The sequence below is a fragment of the Cibotium barometz genome, chromosome 25 (genome assembly GCF_041138505.1).
Source record: "Cibotium barometz isolate CiBa-2024 chromosome 25, ASM4113850v1, whole genome shotgun sequence".
NCBI classification, from domain to species: domain Eukaryota; kingdom Viridiplantae; phylum Streptophyta; class Polypodiopsida; order Cyatheales; family Cibotiaceae; genus Cibotium; species Cibotium barometz.
In genome coordinates this window covers 15,102,460-15,130,148 of record NC_141070.1, presented here as the reverse complement: position 1 = coordinate 15,130,148, position 27,689 = coordinate 15,102,460, and the positions used below count along the sequence as shown (strand labels likewise).

The following is a 27,689-nucleotide window of genomic DNA, read 5'->3' as shown; positions in this document are numbered from 1 at the left end:
TAGCCAGTACAAGGGCTAGTACAACAAGTACAGCAAGTACAATACTGGTACAAGAAGTACAATGGCTAGAAATCATAATAAATGATTAAATACCCTTGCCTTCAGTATTTCTTCGCGATGGAAGCCTCCAAAACAGTCCCCAACAGCCGGTATTCTTCATGGGCAGCCTTCAAGTGAGAGAGAAAGAGAGTAGCCATCATTAGGGAAGCCTTCAACGGTGGTAGAGGCTAGTGTGCAGCAAGAGAGCCTCTATTAATGAAGAGAGAGGGCTCCAATTTATAGATTTGGGCCTCCCCATGAGCTAAAATGGCAAGAGAAGGCTACGATGACAAGTGGAGAGCCACACAATAGCTGAAGTGACAAGTGTGAGGCCACTTGTCTCACTTCGATCCACTTTCTAACAAGTGTCAGGCCACTTGTCTCACTTTGGTCCACTTTCTTGCCACATGTCCCAATCTAAGAGATGGGTCCTTCCATAAACTTTATCTCTAAAAATATCCAATTGGTAGACATTCTGTCATAGGCACTTTGCCAACTCTTGGTATCTCCTCAATTCCAAATGTAATGACGCGAACAGAATTTCCATCGGAGTCGGGCCAAAAATAGCAACTCTCCTAAATTTTAGGAGTGTGGTCCTTTGTATTCTAGGATAATCCCCCCATTCCCAAAGCTTGTATTTTTCAAATATTTAAACATCCTCGAGTCCATCAGACCCCTTTCAGACCTGGAAATGTCCAGGCTGGTGACATCCTCCCCAACTTCTTAAAAGTTGTCCGCAACTTTAAGCTTCAGGCCATATATTCAAGATATAATCATGTCCCATTGATTCGGCGAGACGAGACAAAATCTCAAAAATCCAATATAACTGAAGAATCCATGTCCCAAAGAAATGGGCGAGACTAAATAAGTCTCCATAATACCAATATCAAAATCATGTCCCAAGATAAATGGGCGAGACAAAAACAGTCCCATAAGTCCAGATATCATAATCATGTCCCAAGATAAATGGGCGAGACAAATCAGTCCCATAAGTCCAGATATCATAATCCATGTCCCAAGTAAATGGGCGAGACAAAACAGTCCCATAAGTCCAGATATCATAATCCATGTCCCAGGTAAATGGGCGAGACAAAATAAGTCTCCTGCCAACAAGACATCGGTCCACATGACCCTTGGCATAGACATAAGTCCCGTCATGTCCACTTTACCACTTGCACTCCGTGTTGGTACTCTGACCACACACCTTGGATGAGAGGTGGGCTCAAGTAACAAGATAAAACAATCACTCACAGGCATAGATAACCTGGTGTTCCATAAGCATTTCTGCTACACATAGTTTATAGGCATTTCGGCCACCAATAGTTTGTAGGCATTTCGACCAGCAACTCACACTACCCTCTCAAGTGCCCATGTTCCCTTCCATCTGCTCTCTATTGTTCCACCCACACATGGTAGAAACAATCTTCCAGAGAGCACGTAGGACAAGAGAACACTACACAGGTTATGTTGTGCTTGTCACTACCCTCTGAAGTGCCCATGTTCCCTTCCATCTGCTCTCTATTGTTCCACCCTCACATGGTAGAAACAATCTTCAAGAGAGCACGTAGGACAAGAGAACACTACACAGGGTATGTGAATCATGAGTTTCATAAGTCCAATGCATCCCAAATAAAGGGAGCCAAAAGAATAATCCATCCCAATAAAAGGGAGCCATAAACATAATCCATAAACCTGAGGATGGATTCAAATCCCTAGAAAAGAAGTCCAGGAATCCATAGACCTGTATACCATAATCCTTGTATACCATAATCCTTGTATACCATAACTCTTACCACATACTCCGTGCTAACCACACACCTTGGAGTAGAGGTAGACTTTATCCATAAAAGCATCATATCCATGAGATATCCAAAGATTTCTTCTCTATAAACTCGAACAGATTCGTCCATAGAAATTGCTTGTGAAGCCCAATATCTATATAAATCTCCTCGAAGAAAGAAATCTCCATAGATATAATCCATCCCAATAAAGGGATCCATGAAAAGAATTCATCCCACTAAAGGGAGCCATAAACAATGTTTCCTTGAAACCATCTCAAGGCAAACAACACCACCTTTCTCCTTGCATAGCTATACAAGGGTTAGTGAACATCAAAAACACTTCATAGTAAATAGCCAAAGCACTAACTTTGCAAACTCAAAGTATACTTAGCTTTTCTTTGCCAGGTTGGTCATGAAGCCAAAAGAAACATCTCGTCACCATATTCTTAAGATATCCTGAGATATATCTCCATATAGCTTGCCTGTAAGCTTGATAATATAATCCACAATATCCATATGGAAAGAGTGCTAAACGTGTGCACATAAAGCCAACTTCACACTTCCACGATAAAATTCCGTGAATTCATAAATCCTTAGATCAACAAGCTGTCTACTGTTCATGCTCTTGCTGCATAAGCTATGAAGCGGCTGGCCATGCTTAACAGCAATGATGGTAAGTGTGGTCCCCCACTTGAGATCTTTTCTGTTCCTTTATTGATAGAAGGAAGCCTCCGCTTCCAAGAAAGCCTATGCTCTGATACCAATGTAACTCGCGGCGGGTGCCTGGGGGACTAGGGCCTTTGACACACTTGTTGATACCATCAATGCATATTAAAACATTTAAACATGGCCACAGCCTTAACACATATCCATCATCACTTTGCATAAAACATAAAGTTGGACAAAACATCCACAAATGCTGAAAATGGAGCTTGCACGTGTGACACCGCATAGAGGCCGGAATGGGCCGACCCCCCCCCCCCCCCCCCCCCCCCTTGGAGTATTTTATTACCCAAGGAGAATAATATCATGTACAAGCTTTGAGGGCCTTACTCTCCCCACGGGAGATGCCGGATTATCCATATACAAATGCCATAACACAGCCCAACACGAGGCAACCAAGCCGGAACATAGGGTGTAGAAATGCCGAGCCAACAATATAATCCATATACCTCCTTGTGGGTACTGATTCTTCCCCAAAAACCACGGGTCTTCATGCAATAGAGAGGGTACAGCAAGTACAACTCTCCATTCAGCCGGTACAGTAGGTACAATGGTTGGTACAGCCGGTACAGTGGTTGGTACAATAGGTACAGTGGTTGGTACAGCAAGTACAACAAGTACAAAAGTTGGTACAGTCGGTACAATGGGTGGTACAACAAGTATAGAAGGTGGTACAGCCAATACAAGGGCTGGTACAGCAGGTATAGTGGCTGGTACAGTCGGTATGGTGGTTGGTACAGCAGGTATAGCAAGTACAAAAGCTGGTACAACCGGTACAATGGGTGGTACAACAAGTACAGAAGCTGGTATAGCCAGTACAAGGGCTGGTACAACAAGTACAACAAGTACAAATGCTAGTACAACAAGTACAATGGCTAGAAATCATAATAAATGATTAAATACCCTTGCCTTCAATATTTCTTCGCGATGGAAGCCTCCAAAACAGATGTCTCTGACACTCTGTCTATCAGTCTATATGTCTATCTTTTGTGGATTAGTTACCCACATGTTTTTGGCATTTTGTCTATGTCCCCATCTATCATCTAGTTGTCAGACTCTCTAATGTCTATCTGACAGTCTCTTTGTCTGTGGGACCACTCTACTGGCTGATTGTCTATGTCTAAGTCTATGATCCATTTCTGTCCCTACCCTTGTGGACCCATATGAGGATATCACTTGAGGAGGGGTGTCTTAGGATCTTGTCTTATGTTTCTGTCTTTTAGTCTTAGTCATTTTATCTTGGCTTGTCTGTCTGTCTAGTCATCAGTCATCAGTCTCTTCATCTTGCCTTATTATCTATCTTTGTCATCTGTCATCTTATCAGTCATGTCCTCCTAGTATCACTTAAGGAGGGTGTTGGAACTAAGTGCTCACTAGGAGTACTTTTACTAAATGCTCACTAGGAGTACTTTTAGTCTTGGTCATCTCAATGTATGCCATGTGGCACTCAGGGATTTATCCCATATGCACTCATGCTCAGCTCTTGTACTTTCCCCCTATATATTCAAGGGGTCACATCAATGGAAGTATCTAAGCGTGTTTTTGTCTTCTCTGATTTCAGTTTTCAGCTTTAGTCTAATTTCTGCTCGCCATGTTTCTAACAAGGGTGACTCACAGTACGGATTGGCACTGCTTCATGTGCGAGACTTGCACACCTGACCTTGGACACTTAGTGTGGGAACCGTGGCTGACTCGTCCCGAACTAGGGCTCAATTTCTACTGCAGGTCCTGCACCTACTTGTATAGATATGTCCATGTGGCATCCAAGTGCAGGATGCGACTGACAGAGAAGTGGTTGATAGAACCTCTCTTGTTTTGCACACTGTGAAAATCCTCCTATAGGATCTCTCGGGATGGTTGAGAGTGCTAGGACAATTCATAGCTTTTAGAAAGTTGATCTTTTGTTTTTGCCCAATTTGGTGGGGTGAAAGAGTAGCTGAAACCGAAGAAGTCATGCCTTTTAGGCCAAGGCTTGACTTGGGAGAATGATTGGTTCTCTAGGAACAAGTTCCTTGAATTGGTAATCTTCTGCGAGCAAGAAGCTCAATGATTGAAGGATGATCTCTTGCTTCTAGTAGATTTGGACAACCTTTCTATCTCAATCCACAAGAGACTTCCAAGAGATCAGGTTCAAAGAGTAAAACAGACTCTAATGAAAGTTTGGAGTTAGGATAGAGAAGGGAGTTAGCAGTTATGCCTTTGCGAACTCGGAAGCGGTCGTTGGGTTCATTCTTAGGTGAGGATTGACAAAGGAGATCTTATGATTTGAACAAAGGCTCTATAAGTACTCGACACAGTGGAGATCTTGTGTGTGCCTTGAGTACATAGTTCGTGTCACCAACCTGGACATTTCCAGGTCTGAAAGGGGTCTGGTGGACTCGAGGATGTTTAAATATTTGAAAAGTACAAGCTTTGGGAATGGGGGGATTATCCTAGAATACAAAGGACCACACTCCTAAAATTTAGGAGAGTTGCTATTTTTGGCCGGACTCCGATGGAAATTCTGTTCGCGTCATTACATTTGGAATTGAGGAGATACCAAGAGTTGGCAAAGTGCCTATGACAGAATGTCTACCAATTGGGATATTTTTAGAGATAAAGTTTATGGAAGACCCATCTCTTAGATTGGGACATGTGGCAAGAAAGTGGACCAAAGTGAGACAAGTGGTCTGACACTTGTTAGAAAGTGGATCAAAGTGAGACAAGTGGCCTCACACTTGTCACTTCAGCTATTGTGTGGCTCTCCACTTGTCATCGTAGCCTTTTCTTGCCATTTTAGCTCATGGGAGGCCCAAATCTATAAATTGGAGCCCTCTCTCTTCATTAATAGAGGCTCTCTTGCTGCACACTAGCCTCTACCACCGTTTGAAGGCTTCCCTAATGATGGCTACTCTCTTTCTCTCTCATCTTGTGTGACTGTAAGATCACACAAGATAGACACATAGACAGAGAGACTGACTGATTGTAGATAGACAGAGAGATGGACCTTGATAGATAATCCCTCCTCAAGGGCAATCCTCCTACTAGAGTGGGTAATGCAGGGGTGCCTCTTGGATAGGGACAAAGATTAAGTCCATGTAGACAAATAGACATGACATTACCCCATGATCTACATCATTGGTGATCAATGGTGGTAGATAGCATGAAAGCATAGACAAATATGAGAGAGATGGGAAGGTCTTACCATATTTGGCAGTGTCTAATCCCGTACATGAGAGACATATAGATGAAGGGAAGGTCTTACCTCTTGCATTGACTAATGAGCAAATGTAGTGTCTATTCCTGTACATTGAAAAATGAAAATGACGTTTGAATATGAAAGAAAAATGAAAATTCCTGATTTTGCTGCTTCAGCCTCTGAGCAGGTCTTCCCTCCCTTTCAAAACCATATTTTTGACCGTCTATCCAGAGGGGTAACCCGTGAATGGCTGAGCATGAAGAGGTTGCTGGTCATGAAAGAAAAAAGGGCACTTGGGCCTTGCTGAAAAATTGATGAACCAAGACCACCCATACCTTGAAATCTGAGGGAAATTGAGTAGCCAGCATGAGGACACTTGTTGGGCCTGCTTTCCATAAAGAAGTTGATGCAGGGTGACGTGCTTTTGCACCAAAATGTGACCCAAAGAGGAAAACGCAGCAGCAGACTGATTAGACGGGATGTTCCCAGCAGATAATCGATGAGGAAAGGGGTTGCGCAGCCTGAAAACAGTGAAAAACGTGCTGCTGTTGATGAACCGTTTGCAGATTAGGCTTGGCGGGTTGCTTACTGATATGACGAGCTGCAAAAAGATGCGTGGGTTGCTAAGGAAAATCGCCATGAAGAAGAAGGTGCGCACCACCATGTGAACCACGAGCTGCACAAGAAACTGCAGCGTGTCGAAGATGGGGTGCATGGCGAAGATAGGCTAAGAAGGTATGACGAACTGCATGAGAAAAACACTGCCTTGCTGAAGATAAATTGTTGATGCTTGAAGAGATGCCTGAGGGCTACAGAGAAGAAGATGAAGATGAGCTAGGGCTGAAATGGGAGCTAGGTGGAGACCTGCTCTGATACCATGTTAGAAACATGGCGAGCAAAAATTAGACTAAAGCTGAAAACTGAAATCAGAGAAGACAAAAACACGCTTAGATACTTCCATTGATGTGACCCCTTGAATATATAGGGGGAAAGTACAAGAGCTGAGCATGAGTGCATATGGGATAAATCCCTGAGTGCCACATGGCATACACTGAGATGACCAAGACTAAAAGTACTCCTAGTGAGCATTTAGTAAAAGTACTCCTAGTGAGCACTTAGTTCCAACAACCCTCTGGATTGATGACAGTTGTTCCGGGTGTTTGGTTTGTAGCCAGATACCACGCATTTGAGACATCGAGCATGTAGTTGCATGTAGAAGAAATGCCACCCCAAAAAGGGTATTAGACCCTTGCCTACCAAAGGGGTAATCCTTGTGGGCCACCCTTAGGGCCAAGAGGCCCATGGCCAATGCCCAACAGCCAAACCCATGGCTGGGCATGCTGTCGGCCAGGCCTAGAAGGGCTTGGGCAGCAAGGCAGCCAGCCCTTGTGGCTTGGCCAGCCTGTTGGCCAGCTCTATGGCTTGGGTAGTCCAGTCGGCCCGGCCCTTATGGAGAGCACCAGATCCCAGCAGAAACCGTTTCCACGATAGTGGCTGCTTCCAAAAGCCAGGTCATCACACTGATGACACGAACACCATGTTCTGAGAATTTATGCACGTCATTGCACGACAAGGGGAACAAATGGACTTGGAGAAATGCGCGGCTTCTATACGGGCCTTGGAGAAACGCATACCGCTTCAAGAAGCCTCGACACCCATCATCCCCCCCCCCCCCCCCCCCCCCCCCCCCCCCCCCCCTCTCCCCCTTTTCTCCTCCACCAGTCATCACCGAGCACCCTTCCTAGAACCCTTCCCAGATCCATGCTTCGGCTGTTTTTGTTGAGGAGTTAACACAGCACTCTCGTGTGATATGAAATGTAGGTACGGGAGGTAGAGCTTCGAACACAGGTGGCAGCCTGCACTGTTGCACTTGACGACCAACGATGACATGTGGAGCACAAGCGATACCTTACACTTCTTGACGCAAGGTCAGTACTGTCGGAATGCACAGTGGAAAAATAAGACAAGTGCTGCAGAGAACAAAACGTAGAAGTGTAGAGAGAGAGAAGCTGTATAAACTCTGCTATATACACAAGATCCGGTACAACATGGAGTGGGGGACCAAGGGTGGTATTTATACAACCCTCTAGTGCTGGTCGGCCAGCCTAAAAGCAGCCAACAGCCTACATATCACGTCCACGATTGAAGAAAGCCAGTTGGCCAGCACATAAACAGTCAGCTAGAAAAGGACATGGAGTCGGCCAATCAGAAGGAGTTGGCCAGCACAGGATAGCCCCATGACCATAAAAAAAAAAGGAAAAGCATGGGAAAAATGAGAAAAGCTCTGGGTTGGCACACCCACAACAAAACCCCTCATTGTACAGACATGAGATGACTGCTAACACTCCCTCTCAGCTCCTGGATGTGGAACCAACCCTAGTGAGCTGAAGTGCTACCGGAGCATAGCGTGAGGTAGACTGCCGCATTGTCCTCCATCGAACAATAAACAAGCAAGATGTCACCAGTCAAAATCTTCTCACGAACAAAGTGATATTGTATCTCTATGTGCTTGATCCGAGCATGGAAGCCCGGGTTTTGAGCAATAGCTATACAACTTTGGTTATCGCACTGGATGACCATGGGTTCCTTCTGCGGAAACCCAATCTCGCCAAGCAACCTTCGCAGCCACACAACCTCGCAAGCAGCACCACAAGTAGCCTGATACTCTGCCTCTGTAGACACAAGGCACCTTGGAGTCGAACTCCATCTATCATTTCCCCTCTAGTGTCATAGAAGAGTCCAAGATCCTTCATACCCTATAGATACCGCAAGATCCGCAATCCTGCGTCCCAATGAGTCTTCAAAGGCGTCTATATGAATGAGCTCATCAGGCCCATGGGAAAGCTCAAGTCCAATCTGGTGTTCAACAACCAAATCAATGAACCAACCAGCTACCGATACAGAGAGGCATCAACCTGTTCACAAGGATCATTCACTGTAAGTTTGGTGTTCGGGTCCATCGGTGAAGTAATAGGCTTGCAGTGCTCTATCCCAAAGGTCTCCAACAACTCATGAACATACCGCTGCTGAGAAACAAAGAACCCCCTTTGAGTCTGCCAAATCTCCAATCCTAAGAGAAGTGAAGTATGCCTAAGTTGATCATCTCAAACTCCTTTGACAAGGCAGCCTTTGTCACTGCAATATGCTCCACATGACCTCTACTACTGAGAATGAGATCATCCACAAAGGATAATCAGCGTGACCAAACCGCGTTCCCCAAAGAGATACAAGTTAGGATCTGCAACTAATCTCTGAAAACCTGTTCGTAGAAAGAAGGAATCAATCTTCTGATTCCAAGCCCTGGGAGCCTGCTTAAGACCATACAAGACCTTCCGCAACCTGTAAACCATCCCCTTTGATCCCGGAACCTCAAAGCCTGGAGGCTGCTCAACATACACCTCCTTTTGCAAGTAATTAAGGAACGTAGATTTTACATCCATTTGATATACGGGCCACCGTTGAGAAGAGGCAACGGCAAGAACTATCCGAATCGTGGTGATACTCGCTGTCGGTGCGAAGGTATTCTTAGAGTCGATGCCAGGCCGCTGAGCATAGCCCTTAGCCACAAGTCTGGCTTTGTGCTTGTCCACCAACGCATCAGACGTATACTTGGTCTTAAAGACCCACTTGACACCAATGACTGACCGTTTTGACGGCCTCGGAACCAATTCCCAAGTTTTATTCTTCTCTATGGTATCCAGTTCCACTTGCATGGCTTTCCTCCAAGTCTCTTGAGAAAGAGCTTCCTTCACGGAAGTGGGCTATTTGTCCCGAATGATACGAGACATCAAAGCATAGTTAACCTGTAGCTCCTCGGAATGACTTTTGTCACGAACTCTGTGCGATCTTCGAGGTCCATCCTCTGTGGTCCACTCGGAGGGAAGCCATGTAACACCTGACTCCTGAATGGTGTCTAACAACCACTTTGGTACTCGAACAAAATGCGGAGCCTCTTGCTGTTGTTGGGGCTCATCTCCAGCCTCGGGCTCAGCCTCTACAATTGACTAAGGCTGTCTAGCATAGACTGGGAATCATCCTCAGACTCATGTGGTTCTCCAAGAAGTGGTGGCTCATCAACAGTGGAAGTTGGAACATGCTCATCAAAGACAACATCCTTGTTGACAACAATCTTATTCCGCTCTGGGTCATATAACCTGTAGCCTTTGGAAAGAGAGTTATATCTCACAAATACAAGCTTTTGGGACTTCGAGTCAAGCTTCCCCCTCTGCTTCTTTGGAATGTGAACATAGACATCACTCCCAAACACACAGAAATGGGAGACATCTGGTTTCTTGCCAAAATAAGCCTTAGATGGAGTCATCTTTGGTACTGAAGTTGTCGGAGATCGGTTGAGGATATGGACAGCCGTAGCCACAGCCTCTCCCCAAAGTGGATGAGGAAGATCACGATGCTCTAGCATCGTCCTCGCCATCTCCACCACTCTTATTCTTACGCTCAACTACATTCTCTGAAGGCGAACCTGTATTGGCCAACCTACTCAAAGAAGATGAAGCATCTATGTTCATAATCTCGAAGTGCAGAAAAGCTGGAGTCTTGGCAGCTGCAACTGAAGAATCAGCACTCTTCTCGGTAACCCGCTTAGGAAATTTCCTCCAATAGTGGCCTTTCTCGCCACAGTTGTTACAGGTCCGCTCGGCCTTCAAAGTATCACGCTTCCCATGGAACTCCTTTGGCAATGCCTTAGGCAAGAAGGCATCGCGGTCCTCTAGCAACTCAATGTCGGTGAAGAGGGCGGGTGATATGTAGGCTGGATGTAGCAAGGCGGCAAGACCATGGATAGGTCACCACATCCACTTCCATCTCCTATCCACAATGTGCAAAAGATCTTCACGCTTGTCCTCATCGAGGGAAGAACAAGTTCGCAACTGGGCGGTGGCATCTCGCATGAAGTGGACCAACAGGCCCAAGGTAGCTCCCTCCATGTCGGTCATGCGCAAAACCCTATAGAAGGGGTCCAGGGGGTTATGGCAATGACAATGCTCCGCACCTGGCCCAAAAATCCTCATGCAAGCACAATTTTTGCATGTCTTTTGCCTCACTCGTCTCTCTCTCATCCCATTCCATCCACTCCGGGCCGACCACTGTTTGGCGAAGAGGTGTCTTCGCATCATGTAGCCTCTCCAAGAGAAGCCACATGTATGCGAAGCGTGTGGTGGAAGGCTTCTTTAGCTCAAGGGTGCTATGTGCACGGAACATGGCAAGCACCTTCACCTTTGAGGTGAAAAAGGTGACGATGGAGGTGGCTTGCCGCATGATGGTGCTCATCCACTCTAACTTGCCCATGTCCTCCATGAGCAAGTCTACTCAATGAGACGCACATGGCGTCCACACTATGGAGGGATAATCCCTCTCCAACAAGCGACCCATTTGTCGGCAATTCGACGCATCGTCAGTGATCACTTGCACCACATTTTATGGGCAGCCGGGCAGAGTAGGCATCTGCAGCTCTCCATCATTTTTTAAAATAAAAATTGCTAAGGAGATTAATTCATGAAGGGGGAAAGGGGGAAAATCAAGGTTTCCATTCTCTCTCTCTTTCTTCCATACAACACAGGCTAAGGCTAATTTAGGTTTTCTCTCTCTCTCTCTCTCTCTAGGGCTATGACTTAGGCTGTGGACATCTCATAGGGAGGAACTTAGTTTGCTCTACCTCTCACGTGCATGCCCGTGCCATGGCATAATCCTCAGCAGGAGCATCATAATCCCTGATTAGGACAGTAGTTAGGACAGCATTTAGAGCATAATTAGCATCAATAGCATCATCATCATGACCATCATCAGTGTCATCATCAGCAGTAGGAGCATCAGCATCAGCCTTAGCATCAACATCATCATCACCAGCAGCATAAGCATCATTGGAAGGGCATGGGACCGTGTCGGCAGCTAGCAGCAGCCAGCATAGGGTCCTATGTAGCAGTCGACAGCATCCATGTGAAGGCCAGCAGAAGGGGGGGCAAAATAAGGAATAAAGCGCAACATTTAAGTCAAATACATCATGATTATTTGTCCAATAACTGGCTGACAACAGTCCTGCTCGCCGACCAGCACGTCCAGGCATATATAAAGGCATAAAATCATCATTGCAGAACACATTCAGTCATTCAGTAGTTTCATCATTGAAGACATCAGTAGAACCATATGTAAGGGCTAGAGGTCATCCCCTATTGGGCTGACCAAGGGCTCAATCATGTACATCCATTCATGAACCTTTTTGTACCATATGAGATACAAGAAAACTTGACACCAACTATCTCTCTCTTCTTCTCTCTCCTCTGTCTTAATCATGTTTATTCAACATCTTGTTCTTAATCAGACTTAGGGCTGTGGATCAGCACAGCAAAGGCTTCCGCGCATGCAACACTACCACTACATAAGGACTTCCTTTGTTCGAATACCACTATAAGGACTTCCTAGTCTAAATACTTAATTAAACATTATTAGAGACTTGATTAGAGACAAATAGAGCAAAGGCTAAGTGTTAAAAGATGTGAAGCTATGTTGTTTGTATTGATGCCAGGGCCTTTCTTAAACATTATTAGAGACTTGATTAGAGACAAATAGAGCAAAGGCTACGTGTTAAAAGATGTGAAGCTATGTTGTTTGTATTGATGCCAGGGCCTTTCTTAAATAGAGGTTTTTTTTGGTTAGAAATGAAGAGTCACAAGCCAAATGCAGGGGTGTGGCTCTTAATCATAGAGTCGTGTCCTTTAGGTGAGGCATGCCCATTCATAATAATAAATAACCCTTGCGATGAGGTGTCCTTTCAATATAATGTCTTTTCACTAATAATCAATGATTAAGGGTTAATTAAGAGATTAGTCACAACAATCGTGATGAGTCACGGATTTTCTCCTACATGAAGCGTTTTGTGTTAAGACAAACTGCCACTTTTCCTTGACCAAACTAGGTTTGAAAACCTCACAAATCGAGGGGAGCTCGAGTAGAGCTCACAACCTTTTCCCCTAGGCATGCAGATACATCTTCGGATTTTTTGCTGCCTGAGGGTGGTGGTTCTTCATCTTGGCCCCTAGAGCACCAACGCCGCCCCCCCCCCCCCCCCCCCCCCCCCCAATGTAGTCTCTCTTTGAGAGTTGTTGTTGACCTCTTTTGAGGGTTGTAGTCTGCTTTATGAAGACGTTCCTTATTTGGGAAAAATAAACTCATGGAGATAGTGGTGTGTCCTTTCAAACTGAAATCTTGACAAAAGATTTTGAAGTGAAAGCCTGAAACAAACCTGAAGTGGAAATATACACTACTTTTGGTATAAATACACGCGGACGTGCATGCACACACACATCTTATATATGTATACTTCAGCAGGCATTACTTCTTTCAACACCAGATTGCCATTGGTCATGGCTTTGCTGTAGATGAATTTTGTTTTTTTTGTGTGTTGAGTACTGAATGAGATTTACTTCGCTTTCAGATTGAGCCTTCAGAGTGCAAGATACTACTATCTGATCCACCTCTTAATCCTACTAGTAACCGTGAAAAATTGGTATGGAAATTTATAAGAGCATGCTACATGGAAGTTTTGTGGCAACTGCAAGTTCTGATTTTTAGGTTTTCATGAACAGATAGAGACAATGTTTGAGACCTACCAGTTTGAGAGTGTCTTCATCCAGATTCAAGCAGTTCTTACCCTTTATGCTCAAGGTGCTACTCAGAATTAAACTTTGATTTCAAGCCTCCTAAAAACATGGTTGAATAGTGCATTGCAAATTTTAATGTTTATTAGGCTTTCAACTGGCATGTGTAAGGACACTTTCTTCATCTTGTTTTTCTAGTTGGAACTTTCCGGAATAGCCAACAGGTAATGACCTCCCTATGTATGTCTAAGAAGTACACTAAAAGATTAAGGAATATTCCATTGGTTGTTTCATCAGGGATTTGGTCCTTTCTGATGAGTCATCAAGTAGGACGATTAAAGATGTGTGGCCTATACTTAAAGGAGATAGAGAGACATAAAGACAAACAAATGGGACATACTAGGGGATGAGAGAATTATACTTAGGCACTTCTCACATCCTTTTTTCAAAGCACAGGTCAACGGAGAGCCAGACACGTGAAGAGGATGAGGATATTCCACAAGGGCACTCAACCATGATCACAGGGTATGGTCATTGCAGCATCCAAATGTCTAGCTGCCTAGGCACCCATAAGTAACTCACACCGTAGGTTAGAGTGGGACACACCACGGGGTCCGGCATGCAGGACTGTTTTTGATCTCTTCTGTCTCCAATGGGTGATAGATTCCATCATGATTCTAGTGATTGTAGAGTTCCCTGTTCTGTTTTCTAGGAGTTTGGAAATTCCTTGTGTATCTTCTATCATGGTATTACTAGACAATCATGTGTTTCTTTTTGTCTCATGGCCCAATCTGGCCTCGGCATACAGTAATACACTTTCTTCCTTTCATTCTCCGTAGAATAGGAGCATATAATTTTATGTATACTTCTTTCTTTCTTTATTTCTTTCTAGTTTGTGTGCCTCGTCCTGACGTTGATCTAAGAAAAAAATGCTGGAAGATACTTGCCTGGATTGGAAATAATCAACATTTAGCATAAGCAACACTAAATAGATGGGCTATTCTTAATCTGAGGCTAGGCTGTGCTTAACACCTTATTCTAGGTGTTCCATATAACACTTTTTGCATCTTGAGAAGCTGTTGTGTAAATAAGCTGTGGCTCTGGCACAAGATTGAAGTGAGCTCTTGAAATAGTTGTCAAAACGAACTTCTATTTGATTATCCTTTTTCACTCTTCATCTTCTGTGTACAGGACTTTTAACAGGTTTGGTTATAGATTCTGGTGACGGAGTCACTCATGTGGTAAGTGGTCTTCAATGTACTTCTTGTGGACTTTTACTTTTAAATGTACATCTTGTGGACTTTAATTAAGTGCAAAAATATACACACATGTTTATTTGTATTTACATACTTATATATACATATTTTTTTTAGTAATTCTTATATTACTAGTGGAAACCTCATTGCGAGGTGAAAACCCACAAAACCCAAAAAACCCACAAACAAAACATCATGACACAACTGAGGTCCCTATATAGGGCCCATGGAATTGACTGCCTAGAAGCAGTCAAAGCAGGCCATGTATTGCTGATCATCTATTTGGTGCAAGTTTCGGCAGTCAGGTAGAGACTATCTCAACAAGTGTCGGAAGTAGGTGTATTGATCCAGAGGAGTATGTCCAAAGTGCATCTGATTTCTATTTTCCCATATTGTCCACAATGCTGAAAAAGTAGTGCACAAAAAGAAAACCCCAAAGTTGGTATATCGTTGTGGAATCCGAGCAAAAAGCCAGAATGTCTTCCCAAAATGAGCTCGTGGGAATCACGTACGAAGACGCCCTGAGAGATTGTCCAAGAGAGCATGAGAGAAATCACAATACCATAGCAAAAGAGGCATTGTCTCATCACGCAGCATGCAATGGCGACATCTTGCTGGAGCGATGTGCCTATTTTCCAAAAACAAACTGGCAGGCAGAACTCCAACAATGCATCTCCAAAGGAACAATCTTTCTTTCAGTGGCAAACCATTTTTCCATATGCTCCTCAAACAACCACCCCACCATCTACCTGTTTTATGCATTATCCAAAGCGCATTAGCATGATTTGCAATCCAAGGAGGAGCAAGCATTTTGATATAGACCCTTTTAGCTGTTAGTTCATGTAACCTTGTAGCATGAGGTGGAGCAACCTGCCAGTCCTTCAAGCGCTCCTCACGATTTAGCGGAGGCATTGGCGGAAGAGGCTGCAAGAGAGGTAGTGCAGGCCCAACCCATACCTCGGGCATGCTTCTGGGAAAGAGATAACATAGCCTTCATCATTGACCACGTCCGCCAGGAAACGTATATTCTTTTGGGAGAAGAGGAAAGCTTTCCATGGTTCAAGAAGGCCTAACGGAGCACGAAACAACCTACTCCAATGTATTCTTTCTAGGCGCATGGTGTTTCCAACCTCTGGAGATCTTCCATGCCATTCCATTTTCTCTGTTAGCAATTTCCAGTCCATGATTAACCTAGAGCTGATGGGGCAGCCTGGTATTTTGCCTGTAAAATGCCAAAAAAGTACCTCCCAGTATTTTGGGTTCCATGCACCAAATGTGGCAGACTTCAAAGTGGTGCACATAGCTGCTAGCATCTGTGCCCAAGGCTGGCTTTGAGTTGCAAAATCAGCAAGCAAAGTGGCTTTCCTGGCAATGACATGAGTATGAATGTCGAGAAGGTTGATGCCCCCATGATTTCTTGGCGTACAGAGCTTGTCCTTTCGCAGCAATTTGAGGCCTTAAGTATTGTGTGTGGTTTTCCAAAGTATCTCTAGTATAGCAAACATGTACTCATCGAAATGCGTCTTTGGCCAAGCAAACAGAGGCAAGAAGTATTGTATATATGCAATGAGAATGGACTGCACTATACAGAGTCTGACATGTAAAGGCCATGTGGCCAACTTCTAGTACTGTAATTTAGCATTTATTCTTTGCAAAACCCAATCAGCTTGGAGTTTGAACGACGTATGCCATGCAAGTGGGTAACCCAAATGTCTAATCAGCTGATTGGAGGGACAAGAGCCCTTGGCCACAAGACATTGAGAAAAATCCGTGTGGTGGAAAGTGAAGCTAGACACCCTAGGGCACATTTGAGTCCACAAATCAATAGCCTGTAAAGTATTTATCATTGCATTCCAACGGAACCTCTTAGAAGCTAGCATATGCGAATGTCCAGACGAGTTATCCCCATGTTGAGGGGCATTGTTAAATCCCCACACAAGAAAGCATTATGCAACCAAGGATAATCACAAATCTCCGCCCATAACGTTGCTCTCTTAGCTGAAGCACTTGGCACATAAAGAGCTGCAAACTCATATATCTCAGCATTTATTAGGCATTGAACCACCAACCAGCGACCATCTGGGTCATTATGCGCTAAAACCGGTTGTAACTCATGTCTAATCAACAAGGCAACTCCTGAAAGTGTACCTAGGCCTGCATAAAAGATGCCATAACGAGCAAAGTGACCTACTTGGCCTACGAACTCATTCTGATTATGTTCTTGCAAGCAAACTATATCTGGTTTCATCATATTTACATGGCACCAAAAACACCTCCATTTATTTACATCACAGAGGCCATTGACGTTATACGTAAAGCATTTAAGAGGGACTACCATGAGAAATATATACAAGAAAATAGATGAGACAGCTTGCTCAGGCATCTGCCATTTGCATGTGTTCCCCATCATCATTATGCAACATATTTTCTTGCATTTCAGCTTCATGTGCCTGCATTTGCAATGCCATCTCTTGCATTTCCATAAGAGTCTGTGCTCTATGTAGCTCCACCATTTGTTCCCACATCTTGCCCACAATATTATTTTGCAAGTTTGACACAGCCATGTGCGAGGAGGAAGCATCCAAGGCCCAGTTTCATGTTGGCAGCAGTTGCCTGCGCTACAAGAGGTGCTTGAACTTTCACATTGATGTTTGATGTCGGCTTTGAGACCGCAGCAGGCGGTGGAGGATGCAACACTGTGGGACATTGAGTGGCCATATGACCAAATTTACCACACGTGTAACATGCACCAGCAAATACACCCCATTTTAATTCATAGTAAGCTTCACCCATATGAACCTCATCTACTTCCACTGCAATGGACGAGGGCGTGGGTTGAGTCGTGTCTCAAAGTATACAAAATCTGTTCCCAAAGTATACAAAACCTATTCGTATTACCCGAAAGATGAGGTGGGCATATGACTATAAGAGAAGCAGCAAGCCCAGGCAAATCCTCTCGCATGTAATTAGGAAAGTTAACTACTTCCACCCATACTGGGCATCTATGTTTGATGAGTCCTTGATAAGCTTTCGTAGGCGTCCATGGTAAGATATGAACCATTTGATTTCCAAAGTACAATGGCGATTTTTCGAGCATCTGTAGCTTATATTGATTTCCCAGTGAGCAACACTTCATAAAATCCTTTATAGGCATAATACACACCCTCCGCATAATTGCCACCCAGTAAAGACTGAAGCCATTGTGCAACATCACTTGCCGTGGGCATTCTTCCCGGAAAGAACACTATGATTGCATTTTGCGAATATTTCCTGATTGGGGAGACCACAGAAGGCAACTTGAGTTTATATTTGAGAGTAGGCACATACCTATCCTAGGTTTTCTGAATATGTTCAAACACATCATGCAACACATCATAAATGAACTGAGCATCTTCATTTTGATGGAGCACCCTTAGTTGTTGACTTCAAAATGTCGTTTCTTGGTTTCTTGATTCTTTTTCCTTTCATAAAAGGCCACCATAATTGCAGAGATCACTGAACAGAGACCCTCAGAAATATACACATACATACATACATACATACATATGTACACACTTTTTTTTGTAAAACCACACTTTCTATTACTTTACTGTGTAAAGAGAAGAGCCCCCAAGACCAGGGTGCTTCTCATACAATGTACAACTAAAAGCAGTGCAGAAACAAGTCCAGATGCAACTGGTCTAGCTGTTGTAGCTGAAAACAGTCATATTAAGATTGACGCAATGATTGATAGAAGTAGCAATACTTGTCAATTTGAGGCGACTGGAAAACCAGCCAATTGCGACCAATCTAGATTGTCGAGAGTGCCCAAAATTTTGTCCATGCAAAGAAAGGAGCTTTGTTTGTCAATTTCCTTGCCAATCTGCCAAAGATCGAGAAGCTTCTATAAAAACATACACCCAGAAATCCGGCAGTTAAACACAATAATAATGGATGTGAGAATTCCTTGGTATTTGTGCAATTCCATAACTAGTGTGGAATAGTCTCACTCAAGCACGAGCACCCTATGCATTTAGTAGTAGCAATTTTTCTTTTTGCCAAATATGTGCCAACAAGGAGTACTCTTGCAATACATCTCAGAGTTTACTATTCCATACTGCTTGCAAATTTTGCTTCCACCATTTTTTTGTTTTGTTCAATTGCCATATCCCATTTGCATGCTCTGAAAACCATGGCCGAGGGATGATATATCTGTAAGTCTTTAATGTTGTAAATGTTACCAGTCATCTCCTGTTTGTACCATATTACTCAATAGGGAGTGAGGGGCTCTGTTGTGGGTGTGCCCGCCCGAGTTAGGAGTAGTCTCCATTTTTCCTCATCTTCCGTGTTGTTTTCCTAGTTTTTGCTAGTCATGGGGCACTGTTGCTATAGGCCGACTGTCTCTGTGCTGGCCGACTTCATTTTTCTCCTGGCCAACTATCATATGTGCTGGCCGACTGGTTTTATTCAGTCGGGGACATGACAGCAGCCTGTTGGTTGTTTTTGGGCTGGCCGACCAGCAGCATAGGGTGGTATTTATACCACCCTTGCCTCCCCCCCCACTTGTCATTGTACCGGATCTTGTGTATATAGTAGAGTTTATACACCTTCTCTCTACATACATGGCTTGTGGGATCTCCCCCGAGATAGATATGCACGCCTCGCCCTTGAGTCCTCCCGACAGTTAGCTTTACAGGGAGACATGGCTTGTTGGTATGGACAGATGACATCTTGGTTCCAGGCACATGGTTTTAGCATGGATAGATTGCCTCCCTTCCAATATTCTCTGGATGCACCCTCTCTCACTCTCACACGGACAGAGATTACCAGACTCATCCGTCAGGATTTAGTTCAGCTGGACATTAGGAGGACATGGATACAGCCGAGTGAGGAGCCGGGCACGAAGATGGCTTTCTACAGAGAGCATTTTCTTCAGCTCACAGCAGATGGTTTTGTGATCAGACCCAGTTACATGGATGTACACTTGTCTCATGCAGTACGATGTGCTATTGGTCAGATTCGCACATCCTCACACCAGCTTGAGATTGAGATTGGCCGATATAGAGGTATACCAGCTGAGGCCAGGATATGCCGAGTATGCCATGGGGAGCCAGAGACAGAGCTGCATTATATATGCCATTGTACTGCATACTATGAGATACGTGGTCGTTTCCACTGTTTATTCAGAGAGGGTTTTGGACCACTTTCCAGAGTCATGGGGTATCAGGACCAGAGGTGTTTGGGATTGTTCTTGCTTGAGCTGTGGAGGTATAGAGATAGCCTGCTTAGGCGCACAGAGAGCCAGACTCAGAGGCACATTACAGACTTCTTTAGTCCAGCCATCACTGCGCCAGATGGACCACAGCAACAGCAGGACATGGATACCGCCCACACCAGCGGTACACTGATTGATCGTGCGATTGAGCTTGGGTGGTCCAGACGCCCACGACTACGGAGGAGGGCATCCTAGCATAGACGGAGGTTGCAGCGGCGGATTCGGATTATTCTTGCGACATATGCGGGACACCCAGTCAGGGTGCTGACCACAGAGGATATTGAGGAGATCCGCCAGCGTCTGATGCGGCACATATTATGAGATGGAGGCACCTCCATAGTGTACCCCCCCTCACTATATTCACACCCTATAAGGGTTTCTGTTTACCTTCCAGTTCCAGTTTCATTTTCTAGGTGCCAGTAGTATCATCTTTATTTTTCATTTTCTGGTTTTTTATCCAGACATCGTATCAGATCCACCATGATGTAACTTTTTGGTCTCATAGGTCATTATGGCCTTTTGAAGATGTTAATATAACATTTCATTTCATTTCATTTCTCTCTACACTTCTGCGTTTTCTTTCTCACAGAAATTGTCTCATTTTCCACTATGCATTCCGACTTGATATCAGAGCCCCAGGTGGCTTGAAGCTTGGAGACAGTGAGAGCTTGAGGGTTTGCTTTTTTTGGTGCTGATTGGAGAATTCTTGGGCTGTTCGCGACTTGGAGAACGGGACCATCACTGTTGGACAGCCACCTTGCATAGTGTTTGCAGGCTTTTCTTTATTTTTTTCCCACCCACCCTCCCTTCACAAGACCTTGTGAACTCTTGAGATGGCAGATTTGCTTGAGATGGCTTAGAAGCATGTGAAGATCCCCACTCTCCCCACATTCCCGGTGGATCGACAGTTGGACGGGACCAACTATGGCATCTGGAAGGTAATGATGGAGTCTTTCTTGGAGTCTTATGACTTGGCTGATTTCATTGTGGTTGGTGTTCCACGGCCAGAGTTGGAGGACGGGGAGCTTTTACCTTCTACTAGGAAAGAATGGGAGGCTCAGGCATAGTTATGGGATTGTGTTAATGCCCGTGTACGTTCTTTCATTTTCCTTAATTGCACACCCTAGGTGATTAATCATATCAAACACATGACGTTGGCCCGATGGATTTGGCAACACTTGGCTCCTTTGTATAACAGGGTATCACCCATGAAGCGGATTTCCTTGGAAGTGCAGATGCGAGTGATGAATCCTACGAAGTCTTTGACGATGCAGGAGCACATCAACAAACTCTAGGTTCCTCAATAGGAGTTTCTTCAGGCAGGGAAGGAGATATCTTTAGAGGACATGGCCATCACTTTGCTCTCTCATCTGACCTCGTAGTATTCAGCTTTCTATTCATCTTTGATCACCAGTGGGAGGCTCAACACCATCACATGGGAGAAGTTTGCGCCTATGGTCTTGGACCAGGAAGAGTGGTTTACGAACCCTCCACAGGGCAGAGGTTCTAAGGCCTTGATTGGCCAGCGGTCAAAGGCCGCAACAACAACAAGGGCAAAGGGAAGTCTTCATCGGAGAAGTCTTCTAAGAAGAAGCCCGACTTAGAGCGTGATGCTTTGAAGGCCAAGCAGACCTGTAACCATTGTGGCCAGAAGGGTCACTATTGGAGGAAGTGTCCTTAGCGGAGTACCGAGAAGAGTGCTAATTCTTCAGCTGCAGCCGCAAAGACTCCAGCTGTAATATGCAGCGGAAGTCTTTGTATTGGAAGGATCCTGTCACACAAATGCTCATAGCGTCTTCTGTATCCTGAGTTTCGTGAGTTTAGCAATCTACTTAATACTTCAAACTTTAAAGAGATATGAGAGAAAGAAAGAAAGAAAGAAAGATATATTAACGTCTACGAGAGGCCAAAGTCGGCCTATGAGACAAAAAATAATACAACTGTTTTCTTCCGGTCATCGGAAGAAAAGCAAAAGAAAGAAAAGGAAAAGAAAGAAAAGAAAAAGTGTGCATGTGTCTGGATACAACTGTAAATCATCATGGATCGGTGGAGCCCATATACAAACAATATAAAGGGGGGTGGGGATGTGGATGGAGTGCTAAGGCAAGATGCATCTCTATATGCTGAAGGGGTAGTACAAGCATGCTATGCAGATCTATGTCTAACTCCATCCAGTGCCATAAGAGGGATATAAGATATCATACATCGCTGATGCTGAGGCTGTGAGTGGCGTGAACATGTACCTTGAGTCTGAATGAAAGCGAGCTAGCCTCTCCTGTGTCTCCATCTAGTGTCTCATCCGGATAGCTGCTATCTCTCGGTGACGGAGTCGGGGTGCTCTGTGTCCAGTCTGTCTAGGTCTCCTCCTAGCTCTCAATTCCTCTGCTCTCTGTGCGGTCACTCCATGTGGTACATCAGCTGGCACTGGCATAGCTCTCTGGAAGAAATCTGTGAGCTGGGATTGTCTCCCACCCCTAGTGGGAGCGGGTGTCTGGAGGAGTCTCTCTCAAGAACTATGAAGCTCTAGTAGTAGTTTGCCAAGCTGTCGCTGGTCCGAGGCCTCCATCAACTGATGTAGTGAAGAGTGCTCCTCAAACAATCCTGCATATCTATCTCTGACCCCTTGGTGTGCTCTACATCTACATACAAAGTGATCCTCAGTCTCCACCTCCTCACGGCACAATCTGCATATCCGCTCGGCTCTGGGAACCCGTGCCGCTCTCCCAGCCTCTATCTCTAGCTGATGTGATGAGACTCGTAGCTGTCCAATAGCAACGCGAGAGCTGTGTGGCATGTATACATCCATATACCGCGGTCGTTGTATAAACCCATCCCCTGAGATGCTCATAAAGTGGTCTCTGTAATACAGCATCTTCGGTGGTAGTGGGCTCTCTGGTGCTGTCCATGTCTCCTGTATGTAGCGCTGCCATATGTCCTGTCTCATGACTCTGTTCCTCTCATTGAGAGAGAGGTAACCCCGTGGAGCAGACTGATCATACTGAAAAGGTGGCAATCGCTCAATGTCTATCCCATGATGTGAGAACCACTGTAGCATCTGTGCATACCAAGATCCAGTGTGTCCAGCCTCGGCCAGCTGTCTGGATGCCTCAAAAGCTCGGCGGGATAATCTTTCCGTGGGCATCTCCCTCATCCTGTATATAAAGGAGATCGTCTGGAATAATGCCTCCACTGCCATAGGTGGTGCACCTCAGCTCGAACAATGTCGTGCGGGACGGATGGTTTGCTGCGTATCATCCTCGAGAGCATCAAGATCTGTGGTCTCTCCAACTGGACCCATGTGGAGGCTGCAAGCCCTGGTGCCCAAACCGCTGCTGCATACATCAAGGCTGGTGTCACTAATGTATCAAAGAGCCACCTTCGTGCGGGGTTCCTGAAAATGTGCCTGATGACACTGACGCTCAAGGCCAGCAAGAGCTGCATACCCCCGGGTCACTCTTGTCTCGGGCTGCCTGAGCCATGGAGAAGCATCCAGTTGAGCTAGTAAATGTGATGCCAAGGTAAACATAAGAGCTCACCACCTTGACCCGCCCTCCTGCTAATGTGAGAGTAGTGTGGCTCTTGACTGCGGGTGAGGTGTGGAAGATCATAACCTTGGTTTTCCCAAGGTTCACTGTGAGAGAGAGATGAGAATTGTACACCAGATTGGGTCCTGAATTACCCACTGAAGGACCCCCTATCCCGATAACAAGATAGTATTTTCTTTATTACTTTAGAGAGAACGATTGTGGACTGTAGATAAGCCAAACGCAAGATCTCGGAAGATCGGAAGCCTGGCTGAACTGTACACGGCTGTAGAAACACCTCAATGAACTGATCTCGAGCCTATGCACTCTTCCCAAGGGCATGAGGAAGGGCTGCACACCTGAGGCTGAGAAAGGACTGCGGTGGACTGTAAGCTACGTAGCTATGCTGTAAATGCTTATGAATGATATGTTACCTTCACCAGATGACTGTTGCATGTATGGATGATGCATAGAAGGCAGAATACTGTTGTAGAACTGATGCTGGACTGAAACGCAGACTGTAGACTGAAACACAATGCTGGAAATTGCTGTAGATCTGCAAACGCACGGCTGGACTGAACTGAATACCTGCTGGCTATGTTATATGCAGAAAACGCAGAGATGCTTGCTGAATTGGGGCCTGAAAAGGTGCTGAATGCAGGCGCCTATGATCTACAGGTACTGCTGAGCTGCTGTACAGACTACTGGACTGCTGCGTTGAACTGCTATGGCTGATGGAAGCAAAAACGCAAGATCTCTAGGCTGGAGAAGCAAACGCAGAAGCTCCAAGAAGGTTGGATTAGTCTAGGGTTGAAGGCGGGGATGCTCCTAAGGTTGAGGATGAAGGCGCCTAGTTCACTGAAGACTGAATGAATGTCTAAGCCCTATGCAAGCCTATTTATACTAACTAGGGGCTGGTCATTTATTTAATAAACTTTATGTTTATAAATGACATTAAATGCTAAATAAATACCATAAAATATGGAAAAAATACAAGATAAATCCTAGTAAATTCCCTAAGGCTTTTGGGATGTTCTAAATGATGCACAAGCATATGAATGCATATTATGCAAGATGCAGAGTGCTTTCTGATGTAAACCCTAAGGCTTCCATTGACTCTACATGCATGAATGATTCTCTCCAAGTGGGTTAAGGGACTTGACTGACTGACTGACGTGCTAAGGCTGAGGAATGACCTACGTAGCTCGTGCCTGACGTATCCTGGACTGAGGATGTACAATGGGGTATGGGGTCACGGCGTACGACAAATATCATCCTACTGGGTTCGAATGATGTACAAATGTTGCACTGCTGATGATGAGCCATCTTGTCACCATGCACTGAGTGCAGAGTGCATGTGACATTCCCTCCTGCTTAGCTTGGCGGCAGGTTCATGGCTTCCAAGTAGTCCGCCAACGACTGGGGGTACTCCTGGAAGAACTCCTCGTCTAGCCATACGGCTTCGTGGGTACCTCGATCTTGGAATTTCGTATAGAACTGACGTATCTGTCGACCGGAACCATGCTTCCAACGATGAAGAAGGATCTGCTTGGGTTCAATAACTTCTGCTTTGTCTACCACGTCTGGCTGCTGTTCATCTGAAACATCAAACACTTCTGGACCAACATATGGTTTTAGCCAAGAAACATGGAAAACATCATGCATTGTCCAACTGGTAGGCAATTTTAACTTCATGGAGACATCACTTAACTTTTTGACTATTGGAAAAGGGCCAAAACTATGGAATGAAAGCTTGGGACAATTTTTGCCCACTTGTTTCAATCTTTGTTTCATGATGCACTGAGAGACCCAATCCCCTTCCTTGAAGTCGATATCTCGTCTAAACTTACATGCCTGTCTGTGAACTGAATAATGGCCATGCTCAAAATTGAGGGCCAAACTGGATTGAGTACCAAACTCTGCGGAATCGACATACTGATCTTCTAAGTCTTTTCCAGAGATGCTGAGAATGGTAGACTCCTGACTGGTCTGGATGGTGGTCTTTCTACTAAGAACATCTGCTACTGGGTTATGCTGACCAGGGATGTACTTGATCATTCCTGCAAACTGGTGGAAGAGCTGACCCTGTCTAGTGTGCTGAGCACTCCACTGGGCACTTGGCATCGTCGGGAGCCACTTAAGTGCTTGGTGGTCTATGATGACTGTGAAAATGCGTCCATAAGGAAAAGGTTTCAAATGTTTGTTAACTGACTGCTGTTCTAGCTTGCCCGTGAGTGACAGTCTTGGAAAGACGAGAGGGAAACTTTCTAGGAGGTTCTGTTAATTGTGGGATACTAGGTAGGAGATCATCCTTAAAAATGTCTGAATGAGAAAGGAGATCTGCCAGCTGAGGGACTGAAGATGATGAGACAACGGTTATCGATGAGATAGAAGCTGTTTGAGCATAAATCAATTCTCCTTTTGCTCCCTTGCACACAGCTCGTCGGGCCTGGAGATGAGAAATCATAGGAACGCCAAGAATGCTCCTATCCCCCAGAATCATGACAGGCTCAGGAAAACCTTTAGAGATAATAAAGGTGTCCTGCCCCCAATTGGAAATAGGTTCATACTGCTGACGAAACCACTGGATTTCTAAGATCATGTCACATCCCAAAAGAGGAGAGACAATGAAATCTCGCTGGAATGAGGCCTTTTAAACTTGAAAAGAAAATTGCTATGCCCTTTGAGATATGTGGGTGCGGAGACCAGGTGTAAACTTGTCTACCTCCAAATGATAGGGCACTAAGGTACAGCTCATGTTGGTAGCCAACTGGGGAGAGATGGTGTCCTCAGAACTGTCCATGTCAAAAAGGATTATGAACTGTCGGCCGCCCTTGGCAGAGCCATAAGCTCGGATCAGGCTTTTCTGTGTGGTTGTTGCCTCACCTCTTGCTTAGCATCAAGTACCACGGATGGCATGGGATCTATAGAAGGTAAGATCTGAACCGCATTGGTGGTAGCAGGCGGGTCTGGAGGAGCGGGGGGATATTGCGACAACTGTGGCAGAAGGCTCTTTGGAGGCTTGCTCCGCTTGCCTTTTTGGACAATCCTTCTTACCATGCCCAATGGTATGACAGAAAAAACATCGGTTTTCTGACTGATACTGTCTTTGCTCCTCTGGAGGAAGATAGCCTCCAGTGATGCTTGCTTGAGCCTTTTCCTCAGGGGTCTTCTTAGGCTTGGATTCCTTACCCCCTGAACTAGAGCTAGGACTAGTATCTGTCTTAGTGTCTTTAGAAGACGAATTACCCTTCCCTTGGTATTGGACTGTGATGAGTGCTTGGGCTTGTCTCCGTTCATCTTCATTTCTTCATTCTGTGCGAGAGTCAGAGCCCGGTCATATGTACTTGTTCAAAGTTACGAACTGTGAACCAAATGATAGAGTCTAATCCACGGATGAATTGCTCCATCTTGGCGTGCGTAGATAGCCCTAACTGCTATGCTAAAGTAATAATCTTTCCGGAAAACTGAAGCACTGGGGATCCATTCTGTCTGAGTCCATAGAACTCATCTTTTAGACCGGTCATGTACTGGGGCGAGAGAAATCCGGTCTTCAAGTCATGGACAAAGATGTCCCAGTCAAAGGCTGTGACACTTGTGACCTGGTCTGTATGAATACTAGACCAATGCTGCCACCAAGTGACTGCCTCACCAGTGAGATGGGGAGCCGCTAAGTGGACTTTATCTTGTGGGTTTGTGATCCTAGCTAATGGAAAATGAGCATTAAACTGATGAATAAATTGATTAACTGATGAATGATCACACTTACCATCATACTTACTGAAGTTTGGTTGACTGTGAATAACGGTGGTTGATGCTGCTGCGGACTACGGGTTGGTGACACCTATGACTGGGGAGACTGAGGAGAGCTGCTGACACCTCAAGTGTATGGCCTCCTTTTCCCGTTGGTGCTCGAGTAACATACGTTCTCGATCAAGCTCACGTTGGTGTTCTCGGGCGGCGAGTTCAGCTTGATGCCGGTCTTCGTCGATCCTGCGTTGGGCTTCCTCATAGTCCCGTCTTTCTGCTTTTTCTTCTTTCCTTTGGGCCTCATCCTCTCTCCTTTGTTGTTCCATCTGAAAGAAGAGGGAGATGTAGTCGGGTGCTGCTGGAGGCGGAGGAGGACGTGCTGCTACTGCCTCCAAGAGTTGGAGACGCTCCATGAGCAGCTAGTTCTGAGCTCTAAGAAGAGCTATGGTGTCTGCTGTAGGTGGAAGAACATGGTCTCCTTCGGGGGATACGTCTTCCGGCTGATGAGTACTCTCCTCTGTAGACATGATGCTGAAGTCGGTGGTCGTGCCGGAACGCAATCTAACCATCCAAG

General features: G+C 45.1%; 2 protein-coding genes across 2 annotated transcripts in view; one reads left to right on the top strand and one right to left on the bottom strand.

The window, feature by feature from the left end:
• Positions 1–27,689, top strand: part of ARP2 (actin related protein 2) — a 97,149-nt gene that overhangs the window by 24,192 nt on the left and 45,268 nt on the right. The window contains exons 4-6 of the mRNA XM_086819259.1: positions 13,169–13,240; positions 13,320–13,398; positions 14,523–14,572. Coding sequence (XP_086675385.1) covers positions 13,169–13,240; positions 13,320–13,398; positions 14,523–14,572 — 201 coding nt within the window. The remainder of the gene's footprint in view (positions 1–13,168; positions 13,241–13,319; positions 13,399–14,522; positions 14,573–27,689) is intronic.
• On the bottom strand, positions 5,466–6,840 carry LOC147624290 (uncharacterized). Its single transcript, XM_086819922.1, has 2 exons — positions 6,057–6,840; positions 5,466–5,971 (listed from the first exon to the last, which is right to left on the bottom strand). The coding sequence occupies exons 1-2, from the start codon at positions 6,434–6,436 to the stop codon at positions 5,923–5,925; spliced, it is 429 nt and encodes a 142-aa protein (XP_086676048.1). The 5' UTR covers positions 6,437–6,840; the 3' UTR covers positions 5,466–5,922.

Excerpts from the sequence above, each read along its gene's own strand:
- LOC147624290 (XM_086819922.1), bottom strand. The coding sequence starts at position 6,436 with ATGCACCCCATCTTCGACACGCTGCAGTTTCTTGTGCAGCTCGTGGTT. Across the intron at positions 5,972-6,056 it reads AATTTCCCTCAGATTTCAAG|CCATTCACGGGTTACCCCTC; the intron begins GTATGGGTGGTC and ends CTTCATGCTCAG.